Source organism: Procambarus clarkii, chromosome 24 (assembly GCF_040958095.1).
Source record: "Procambarus clarkii isolate CNS0578487 chromosome 24, FALCON_Pclarkii_2.0, whole genome shotgun sequence".
Taxonomy (NCBI): Eukaryota; Metazoa; Arthropoda; class Malacostraca; order Decapoda; family Cambaridae; genus Procambarus; species Procambarus clarkii.
Genome location: NC_091173.1, coordinates 25,093,219 through 25,105,718, shown reverse-complemented (window position 1 = coordinate 25,105,718; position 12,500 = coordinate 25,093,219). Strand labels below are relative to the sequence as shown.

Below are 12,500 nucleotides of genomic sequence, written 5' to 3'. Positions count from 1 at the left end.
GGAAGCGTGCGGCCATTCCAGCGGGCCACAAACTCCCGGTATACAGTTGACTTGGCGAATGACACCGCAACACGGGCGGCCGACAACTTCTCTAGGCCCAGGAGCTCGGGGACGTCAACACGGAGGACGTCGAGGAGGGCAACTTCTCCAACGGGCCAACCCACATCAGCAGAAAAATCCAGCCGCACTGTGTCTAGTCTTCTGATACGGCTAGTACCAGCCCCGTCCATACTGGCAGGTGGGGCCCCGACCAGCGGGAGCTCCACACCCCCCCACAGCAACCGCCACTCAGCAACGGCAAACGACCACTTACAGCCAGAGCTCGACGTCTGCACCCTCTGGTGGCGCAGCCAGGAATCCTCTGGGGAGCATGTGGTGACCTTGGGTTCTGTTACAGCCCTCTAGGGAGCATATGGTGACCTTGGGTTCTGTTACAGCCCTCTGGGGAGCATGTGGTGACCTTGGGTTCTGTTACAGCCCTCTAGGGAGCATGTGGTGACCTTGGGTTCTGTTACAGCCCTCTGGGAGCATGTGGTGACCTTGGGTTCTGTTACAGCCCTCTAGAGCATGTGGTGACCTTGGGTTCTGTTACAGCCCTCTAGGGAGCATGTGGTGACCTTGGGTTCTGTTACAGCCCTTGGAGCATGTGGTGACCTTGGGTTCTGTTACAGCCCTCTGGGAGCATGTGGTGACCTTGGGTTCTGTTACAGCCCTCTAGGAGCATGTGGTGACCTTGGGTTCTGTTACAGCCCTTGGGGAGCATGTGGTGACCTTGGGTTCTGTTACAGCCCTCTAGGGAGCATGTGGTGACCTTGGGTTCTGTTACAGCCCTCTAGGAAGCATGTGGTGACCTTGGGTTCTGTTACAGCCCTTGGGGAGCATGTGGTGACCTTGGTTCTGTTACAGCCCTCTAGGGAGCATGTGGTGACCTTGGGTTCTGTTACAGCCTCTAGGGAGCATGTGGTGACCTTGAGTTCTGTTACAGCCTCTAGGGAGCATGTGGTGACCTTGGGTTCTGTTACAACCCTCTAGGAGCATGTGGTGACCTTGGGTTCTTACAGCCCTCTGGGGAGCATGTGGTGACCTTGGTTCTGTTACAGCCCTTTGGGGAGCATGTGGTGACCTTGGGTTCTGTTACAGCCCTCTAGGGAGCATGTGGTGACCTTGGGTTCTGTTACAGCCCTCTAGGGAGCATGTGGTGACCTTGGGTTCTGTTACAGCCTCTGGGGAGCATGTGGTGACCTTGGGTTCTGTTACAGCCCTGGGGAGCATGTGGTGACCTTGGTTCTGTTACAGCCCTCTGGGGAGCATGTGGTAGACCGTGCACTGGAAAAAGCAAAATGCACGGTCTACGTGTCGTTTCCCACTACTCTGTTACAGCCCTCTAGGGAGCATGTGGTGACCTTGGGTTCTGTTACAGCCCTCTAGGGAGCATGTGGTGACCTTGGGTTCTGTTACAGCCCTTGGGGAGCATGTGGTGACCTTGGGTTCTGTTACAGCCCTTGGGGAGCATGTGGTGACCTTGGGTTCTGTTACAGCCCTCTGGGGAGCATGTGGTGACCTTGGGTTCTGTTACAGCCCTCTGGGGAGCATGTGGTGACCTTGGGTTCTGTTACAGCCCTGTAGGGAGCATGTGGTGACCTTGGGTTCTGTTACAGCCTCTAGGGAGCATGTGGTGACCTTGGGTTCTGTTACAGCCCTCTGGGGAGCATGTGGTGACCTTGGGTTTGTTACAGCCCTCTAGGGAGCATGTGGTGACCTTGGGTTCTGTTACAGCCCTCTAGGGAGCATGTGGTGACCTTGGGTTCTGTTACAGCCCTGTGGGGAGCATGTGGTGACCTTGGGTTCTGTTACAGCCCTCTAGGGAGCCCATAAAGTCACCATTAGCATTGCCGGTGCAGGTTTATAAAGAGAACGCTTGAGGAGGATGTCCAGTAACTTAATGTCTTACAAACTGTGGAATGATCTTCCAAATGTAGTTAAAAGCTATACGGTTCCCAAGCAGTTTAAATGAGAAACTAATAAATATGTACTTATCGTCATGTAACACATTTCATTCACACTTTTTCTGCCAAAGAAAATACAGTTTTTGTGTTTGGTGTTATTTAAAATTTATATACTAAATTGTTTTCCCTGTGCCTTTTATCAATAAATGTCATTACTAATGTACATAATGTGCTAAATGACCTATTGAAGTCATATGTGTTAGCTTACTTCTGGTTTATTGATAAATGTTTATTTCATTAAACCTTTTAATTTTTCGATATATTTTATGTGTTGCTATGAATGCCTGGCGTTCTAGTGACTTTACTAAAATACATATTTGTATTTGTTGTTATTAATAATATTCAATACAATTTCTATACTCTTACTAAAACTACAGATTCTATAATGTAGTACTTAAAATATATATAATTTATTTTAGAATCTTTCAATTACTTACTAAAAATGTTACCATACATCATTTTATTTGATGTATTAATTTTAATTTATTTTACCTAATTTTAATTATTCCCCCATTACAATTTTTCATTTTATCCTAATTAATTGTTATTTTATGACTCCCTGAAGGCAGTATACTACAAGCTAAATTTCTGAGCAATTTTTATGTTGCTTACTTCTTGTTTAGCATTAAGTGTCTACCTCATCCAACTTTGAAACCTCTGTAAACAACTAATTGTTTTATCTTAAATTGTACCCAAAAAGCTCTGTATTCAAGTGGCTTTACACATTGTATGTATCTTACCTATGTATCTTCCTCTGTTCAGCTGTGATATATATTTACACTTGTATAAATGAAATATTATTATTATTATTATTTATTATTATTATTATTATTATTATTATTATTATTATTAAAGTTAATTGACAATATGGGTGAAGTAGCATCGTTCACAGAAACATAATGGTGCCTCTCACTGAGTTAAGATTGCAAGTATTGACGGGAGAGGCTCCAAAGTGTGACACTTGTCCAGGGGCTACTCGGGAAGAGCCTTCCTTGCCAAGTGTGACATTGTAAAATATTTCAAGATCACTCAAATTAGCCCTGCAGATTACCACCACCTTGGCTTTGCCTATAAATATCGTCTCTACAACAAAAAAATGTCTAGCTTTGGCGTTCTCATCTACTCTGACTTGGAATTTGGCATTTAAACTCAGTCACCAGTGTGATTAAGGTACTGAACGACTCTTCTTTCTTCCAAAAATGTTATCAAGATTGCTTCACACAATCTTAACAAGATTCGCTCGTTCATCATCCTGTAAGGGGGGGACACGGAACATGTCATGTAAGGGGCACTAGCTTCTAAGCCGTATCATTTATTTATTTATTTACTTATTTATGCATATACAAGAAGGTACATTGGGAATGTGAGGATACATAATATGGTAATTACAGTCTTGTAAAGCCACTAGTACGCGCAGCGTTTCGGGCAGGTCCTTAATCCAAGAAAATTTAAGTAGGTAAATACTTGCAAAATTTATAGTAAAAAAAATTATAACAGTTACATGGAATGAAAAATAGAAGATGAGAGAAAATTGTAGGTACAGTATATTAAAGCACATAGGTAGCTAAGATTGATTGCAATGACAGCTTGAATGGTAGTTGACAAAAATTGGTAGTCACAATACAGCATACTAGCACATTAAAGAAGACAGCAATGAACACAATGATAAGGTTGTTTGATACTACATAAACATTGGAGATTGGGTAACACTAGGTATAAAGCAAATTTAAAGCTTAGTGTAGGAAACTAAGAAGATGAAATTAGGTACTTTTTGGTTTTGCTTTTAAATAAGGCAAAAGTTTTACAGTTTTTCAATTCACTAGGGAGTGAGTTCCATAGACTAGGTCCCTTAATTTGCATAGAGTGTTTACACAGATTAAGTTTGACCCTGGGGATATCAAAGAGATATTTATTTCTGGTGTGGTGATAATGGGTCCTATTACATCTGTCCAGGGAGAGTTTCAGAGCATGGTTTGCATTTAAGAACAGGGTTTTGTAAATGTAGTTGACACAAGAGAATGTGTGGAGGAGTTAATATTTAGCAAGTTTAGGGATTTAAACAAGGGAGCTGAGTGTTGTCTGAAAGCAGAGTTAGTTATTATTCTGATAGCAGATTTTTGCCGCGTGATGATGGGCTTAAGGTGGTTTGCAGTGGTAGACCCCCATGCACAGATACCATAATTAAGATAGCGATAGATTAGTGCATAATAGTGAGAGGAGAGCAGAGTTAGGAACATAATATCTGATTTTGGAGAGTATACCAACTGTCTTAGAGACTTTCTTAGTTATGTGTTGAATGTGGGTGCTGAAGTTGAGTCTCTTGTCTAGGAATAGGCCAAGAAACTTCCCATCATTTTTATTACTGATGTTAATGTTGTCTATCTGTAGCTGAATTGCATTTGATGATTTGCTTCCAAATAAGAGTAGTCTTTTCGATGTTTAATGTTAGTTTGTTCGTTGACATCCATAACTGGACTTTTTTTAATTAATTATTCACAACATTATTTAGTGTATGTGGGTTGAGGTTTGAATAGATAAGGGTAGTATCGTCAGCAAACAATATAGGTTTGAGAATATTAGAGACATTAGGCAGATCGTTTATATATATAAGAAATAGAAGCTATCATGGAATACAAGCTATCAAAACCCGGTCATTTACTTCCTTACTTGACGTACTGGTATGTTACTTTACATCAAAAATACAGAACAAATGAATATTATAAAGAAACACTTCAAACACGAGAGTAATAACTCTGGGCTTGCACTTGCCAAAAAATTTAATTCTTGGGACTGAAACGAACGAATCGAGTGCGTGCATTACATTTAATAAAAGACTCAGGGAATAGGACTTATTGCAATAGTAAACACTCGCCAGATAGACGTTCGTACTCCTTAGTACATTTATCTCCCCCTCCGGGATCTAAAATATCTGATTCACAAACACAATTCTTGACTTTGAGATAAGTGAGAAGCCTTGTTAAGTGTGTTGATCCTGGATCGGCGTGTGCGGGAAATATCCCAGCAAGTAGATTCATTAAATGTAATTGATAATGTGGAGTGGTCTGTATTAGGGAAAAATGGACTGTTAAAATTCTTGACTTCTGCTTGGTGTTAACCTTTACACATATCTTGGGGGGGAGGGGGTTATTCAATTATAGCCTATCTATCGATAATTTTAGATTGATAGGAAAATTTGTAATAATTCTTAGTTAACTAAACTACTGGTATTAGTGTGGATACTCAATGGCCTTATCTAACTTGAAGGGTTCAGCATGAGTATAAGACAGGCATCAGGAAAATCAGTCAGGTATGAGTCTCATGGACTTTGGCGTTATCACACGTTACGGTTCGTTGATGTTACTGATTCCCCGATAACCACTAAGATCTGCTAAACAATTACAACTTATTAACTACGGCAAATGTGTTCCCTATCGCAGATATGTCACGTTCAGAAGAATTAGTTAAATGATTATGAGAAAGTTACCATGATTTATTGGGTCACCTTCCTCATAACCGGCTGTCTATCTATTATGCTATTAAAAGGCCAATTAATATAATAGACTAGATATAGGACAAACCAGATACAAGGCAATCTCGTAGTTAGAGGTCACAGCAGCTGTAGAACGCTGTAACGGCACGGATGTCCAGTACAAGCATGGCTGCTAAGTTTGCTTCCTCACGAGACCAATTCTAGATAAACAGTGGCATCTCTTCCACCCCTGTGTCTAGTCACGTTACTATTCACACCGCTAATTTCTGCCCATTTATTAACGAGGACAGGAGGCGTCTTTTTATGCATTATTTTATCAGTTCCGATCAGAGAAAACAGTTTTTTACTGTTTGTTATGCTGGACTGGAAGTTTCCAAGAAAGTAAATTATGTTTAATGTATATAAAGTTTATGGGGTGACCATTTCCTCTCCGATTGACTCGTTTAGTTACGTCTTGTATATTTCGCCTCAGGGAGAAAGTTACTTAGTTCTATCTTAGCTTCAATTGAATCCAGTCTTATATAATACTTTTAAAATATAATTAAATTGTAGACTGGAAGAATTAAGAATTTGGGAGAAATAATAGTTACGTGCCAATGTTGGCTGACACAGTACTCCGCTATGCTGTCCAGAGAGCATCTAGACCTTTCCTCACTGGAAATTAATACAGTTAGTATGGTTAGTTTTCTGACGTAACGAATTTAGCTTATTATATCAGGGGTTAGTAATTGGGGTGTCGGAAATATCCGACAGCGTGCTTCAGTGTAGGCCTTACTCTTCGCTGGAGAGTGAATGTAGTTTCTATAAACTTATAGGCTGATTCTTCATAAATAGGATGACCATATGTACCGTTTTGAATGAGTCTGTATTTTTTCATATTTCCAGACTGTTGCGTCATTTTAATAACAAATTTAATTTTCCCCGTTTATAATAAAATCAATAAATAATTTTTAATACTGAACAATCATAAATTATTATCAATAACTTATAATCGCATATCAATATTATGGATACAGTACCTCGTATAACCATAGAGTTGTATTATTTGATTGATATTGGCAATTATTTATTCAGAGTAAATAACAAATTCATGTTGGCAACCTTGTGAATCTCTGATGCAGTGTGTGTTCTGCTGTCGCGTTAGTTTTGGTTTTGCCTGTATGTTAACCTGGGGCTTTGTTGTTCTATGCCAGTGGCTTATACTTCATATTTGTTAAATCATTGTCTATCTTTACAGTGTCAAAGAGGCGAAACTACAGGTTTACTGACGATCTCCAGAAGGAATTCAAATTTATTAAACTGGACAATCTGTGGGGTGATGGAACAAGAGTGGTATGCCAGCTTTGTAAGATCTATTTTTCCGTGGCTCGCCGTGGTAGAAACGACATCCAGTTACATCTACATTCCCAGAAACATCAGGATGTTGTAAAGACTCTGGCTTCTAGTAAGTAAATTTTATTATGGATTTTGTCATTGCAGAATAATTGCAAACTCAATAAGTTCATGTAATAAAACTTGTTATCACTTTACTTTTTCATCAATTTAATATATATTACGTAACTCACTTTTTCCTTCACAATGTCCAGTTTTTGTCTGAAGGTAATATGATCAGCCTACTGATAAACGGCTAACACAAATTTGCAGTTAATTTTAAGTTATAAGATGAAACAATCAATCTCTTACAAGAAATAAAACTACTGACAGGTATATAATGAGGAAGATTTGAGTTTACATAACATACATACATACATACATACATGCATACATACATACATCATACATACATACATACATACATACATACATACATACATACATACATACATACATGCATACATACATGCATACATACATACATACATACATACATACATACATACATACATACATACATACATACATACATACATACATACATACATACATACATACATGCATACATACATGCATGCATGCGTACATACATACATCCATCCATCTATCCATTCATACATGCATACATACATACATACATACATACATACATACATACATACATACATACATACATACATACATACATACATACATACATACATACATACATGCATACATACATGCATGCATGCGTACATACATACATCCACATCTATCCATCATACATGCATACATACATACATGCATACATACATACATACATACATACATACATACATACATACATACATACATACATACATACATACATACATACATACATACATACATAAAAACATACATACATACATACATACATACATACATACATACATACATACATACATACATACATACATACATACATATACATACACGTCCAGTCAGCATATAGCTATTTCGGGACAAAATCCAATACAGTTTATATTGGTGAGACGCCACTGTGATGAGGAGTTTAAATATCACAGGAACTGTAGGTTAATGTGTGACATAGTGAGGTTAGATGAGGCATCTACAAGCATCAGCTGGAGGCTGATGGAGTGTTGTGGAGGCTGCTGGTACTATGCCCAGATGTTGGAGGGTGGATTTGACTCTCCCACCCTCCCTCCCCCTCCCCCCAAAAAAATTGACCGCAGTACGTCTAAGGTTACTTTCCACTCTCGCTTACCAAGGGTATAACCGCCCCCCCCCCCCCCCAACACACACACATGCATCAGATTCTTAACTTACAATATTTATGATTTACCAATTTATGTTACTACACTGACTCTCAATTTCACAATATTGTATAAACTTTGATGAATCGCTCGTCTATGGGTCATCCAATAATGTTAGCAGACTTCTAGATGTTACCACTGCTAGGTTTAGGCTCAGCTACAAGTACCTCTGGAAGTTTGTAACATCTGATGATGTAGATTTGACTAAATGTAAACTCTGTCAGCAGAACTATTCGCATACTTTGAGTCATTATATAATAGAATGTGAAAAATCGCGGAATTTAAAGATAACAACATCAATAGTGTCCATGAAATGTGTAAGTACTTCATTCATAATGATGTGCTGCCCGAAATCTTAGCGAAGTATCCAAAATTTGCTTACTGTAGGTAATGCATACACATGACTGTAAAGCTGCCACCCAGTTGGGTGGGTGTGGAGCACATGACTGTAAAGCTGCCGCCCAGTTGGGTGGGTGTGGAGCACATGACTGTAAAGCTGCCGCCCAGTTGGGTGGGTGTGGAGCACATGACTGTAAAGCTGCCGCCCAGTTGGGTGGGTGTGGAGCACATGACTGTAAAGCTGCCGCCCAGTTGGGTGGTGTGGAGCACATGACTGTAAAGCTGCCGCCCAGTTGGGTGGGTGTGGAGCACATGACTGTAAAGCTGCCGCCCAGTTGGGTGGGTGTGGAGCACATGACTGTAAAGCTGCCGCCCAGTTGGGTGGGTGTGGAGCACATGACTGTAAAGCTGCCGCCCAGTTGGGTGGTGTGGAGCACATGACTGTAAAGCTGCCGCCCAGTTGGGTGGGTGTGGAGCACATGACTGTAAAGCTGCCGCCCAGTTGGGTGGGTGTGGAGCACATGACTGTAAAGCTGCCGCCCAGTTGGGTGGGTGTGGAGCACATGACTGTAAAGCTGCCGCCCAGTTGGGTGGGTGTGAGCACATGACTGTAAAGCTGCCGCCCAGTTGGGTGGGTGTGGAGCACATGACTGTAAAGCTGCCGCCCAGTTGGGTGGGTGTGGAGCACATGACTGTAAAGCTGCCGCCCAGTTGGGTGGGTGTGGAGCACATGACTGTAAAGCTGCCGCCCAGTTGGGTGGGTGTGAGCACATGACTGTAAAGCTGCCGCCCAGTTGGGTGGGTGTGAGCACATGACTGTAAAGCTGCCGCCCAGTTGGGTGGGTGTGGAGCACATGACTGTAAAGCTGCCGCCCAGTTGGGTGGGTGTGAGCACATGACTGTAAAGCTGCCGCCCAGTTGGGTGGGTGTGGAGCACATGACTGTAAAGCTGCCGCCCAGTTGGGTGGGTGTGCAGCAAGACTAGTAACTGTGTGACTCACCATAAATATAAAGTGCCTTGTATAGTGACTGTTGTGAGCCTCTTGTTGAATCACTTGTGACACAAAAGATTACTGATGTGTGTATTTGTGGTGGTGATTAAATATGTATGTGTATGTATATATGTATACGTATGAATATGTACATGTATGCATAAGTATGTGTACATTAATAATTTTGTAACTAGCGTCAAAAGATTGTTATTTGCTTAGCTAAACGAACTAGAGGGTTCAGTTCCTGAACCGATTATGTGCCTCTGTAATCCTTTACACCACCGCCCACGGGATGTGTATTATGGGGTGCATAATAAAGAAAGAAAATGAATGGACCGAACCCCACAATTCATTTAGCTAAGCAAGTTACAATCTTGATGAGCTAGTTACAAAATTCACTATAAGTCGTCACATCATAAATGGGTTCGAGATCGACCACAAGTAGTGCATTATATAATTTATCAGTATTGTGCAGCCTGTGATCCCCGCCTGGCTGGATACTGATACCTAGGTAATTTTCATGTGTCCGGACACCGGCAATAAGGTGGTATTATTTATTTAACTTAAGATATATATATTTTTAAATGTTGTCACATTAACGGCTACATCTTCCTTTCTTCTGACATATAGATTTTTAAGATTAATTAAAATATATGGAAACTAATTATACAATTTATTGGCTGGTGTGCAGGGTTCACACTCTCAGAGCTAGCCATCAAGTAACTATCAAAACGCATATATCTTCGTTTTCACTTCAGTTATATTTATGACAAAGGATTTTAAATGTAGCCTATATTTCTACCTTTCAGATGACATAAATACTTTCGTTAATTACAATATCTAGATCAAACTAACATTGATTTTCAAAAGGTTGTATATTTTCCATCAATGGAGAGCATCAGCCAAGAAGCCTTCTTTAAAATATGAATATCTTTCCTCACCCAATAAGATCTAATCTCTGAATAAAACGCAAAAAACGACTTGATTGTAACCTATCCACCGCTGCCCATTGGATGGGGGAGAGGGGGTTATGTGTAGGATAAACATATCAATTGTGACACTAGCCCTCCATATATGTCAGTTGCTTAAATTATAAACTGTACTTGTGGTCGGACTCGAGCCCATTGTTGATGTGACAATGTGCATTGACTTTTGTAACTAGCTTATCAAGATTATAACTTGCTTGGCTATATGAATTGTGGGGCTCAGTCCCTGAGCCCATTATGTGCCTCTGTAACACTCCACTATCGCTCATAGGATGGGTATGGGGTGCATAATAAATGAACTAAAATAAGCTCTGCCTTTTTGATAACATATACAATTATAAGCTTTATTTGTGAATCTCAATTAATTAAACAATATATCACAGAGCCTGTAGGGTTCGGTGAGATGAGCGAAGAGACATGGGAGATTTTACATAAGTACAGTACATGGTAGTTTAAGTAGCGAACGCATGTCAACGAATAACGAGTATATATAAAACACTATTGTCCTATGAAGTCGATTTAACTTCCAAACATATATTTTTTAATAAATGTTAAATGTTTTCTGGCTAGTTATGTTAGATTTTATTAAAAATACGTATTCTACTTGTTAACATTATAATTTAAATTTGTGATAATTTGTGCAGAGAAGTGCGACAACTGGATATGCCAACAAACACTTTCCAAACAACGATATATCTTGGATAAGTCGCTCCACAACATTGACGCTTGGACCGTCGACTTCCTTTGATGCTACTTATTTACTTATTTCATAATGAAATTATATTAGTTTGGAGTAAATATATGTTTTCTCATGTTCTGCATTCAGCACCCACATTATAGTAAATATACCATATTACTTCATTACTTAAATAATGCTAGGAGGGTTTGAGTAGCTTTGGGTCTTTAGTGGACAGAATCTCCAATAGATGGGGCGAGAGTCGCTCCCTCTCTCTCGCCCGAGCAAGAGTCGAAACTTAATTTAAAATTGATATATCTTTGTTCTCGAACATGATATATTTCATTTGGTGAAATCATAATAATGTTCATATCTCGGTCTTTCTGGAGGCATATAAGATTTTAGGCTTTATTAGCGTATCTTTGATAATTATACAATATATCGGCAAGTGCGTAGGCGTCTGCACTCCATGCCCGACAAGCTACTGAGCGCTACTATAAAAACATATGTATCTTCACTTGAGCTATAAATATGTCTATTGTAATGTATTTAAAATGAAGCTCTTATTTCTATCTTGCTTAAGACATATAAAACATTTGTGTTTATTAACGAATTTACGTGAAATAAACATTGATCTGAGAGAGAGTTGCTCTGTCGTTCAGTCTGTACGGGGTGGGAGCTCCGTAATTTTTAAAATACATGTATCTTCATTAGAACTTTAAATATGTCTATGGTAAAGTGTTTAAAGTGAAGCTTATATGTCTGCCTTTCTTGAGACATATAAAACATATATGTTTATTAACGAATTCACGTGAAATAAACATTGTTCTGAGAGAGAGTTGCTCGGTCGATCAATCTGTCCGGGGTTAAAGCTCGGCTATTATAAAAGTACACGTATCTTCGCTTTAAATTTAAATATGCCCATGGTAAGGTATTTAGAATGAAGCTTATATTTCTATCTTTCTTGTGACATATAAAACTCTTACGTTTATTAAGGAATCTGTGTGAAATAGGCATGGTTCTGAGATGAATGCTGCGGTTTTCGAGCTCGACGCGCGGCAATGGACGCCATACACATCCAGTGGGTGTTATTGGACCCTATACCCATTTTATTTGTGGTTGGAGCCCCATACCCATTCTATGGGTGGTTGGAGCCCCATACCCATCCTGTGGGTTGTAGTGGACGCCATACTCATCCTGTGGGTGGTATTGGACCCCATACCCTTCCTGTGGGTGGATGTGATCCCCATACTCATCCTGTGGGTGGATGTGACCCTCATACCCATCCTGTGGGTGGTATTGGACCCCTTTCCCACCTAACAGGCGGTAGGTGACAATA

The 12,500-nt window shown here is 40.1% G+C and overlaps 1 protein-coding gene across 1 annotated transcript in view; it reads left to right on the top strand.

Annotated features, from left to right (window-relative positions):
- LOC123761592 (uncharacterized) overlaps positions 1–12,500 on the top strand; it is a 338,154-nt gene that overhangs the window by 205,856 nt on the left and 119,798 nt on the right. Inside the window, exon 6 of the mRNA XM_069330756.1 lies at positions 6,734–6,940. Within this exon, the coding sequence (XP_069186857.1) occupies positions 6,734–6,940 (207 nt within the window). The remainder of the gene's footprint in view (positions 1–6,733; positions 6,941–12,500) is intronic.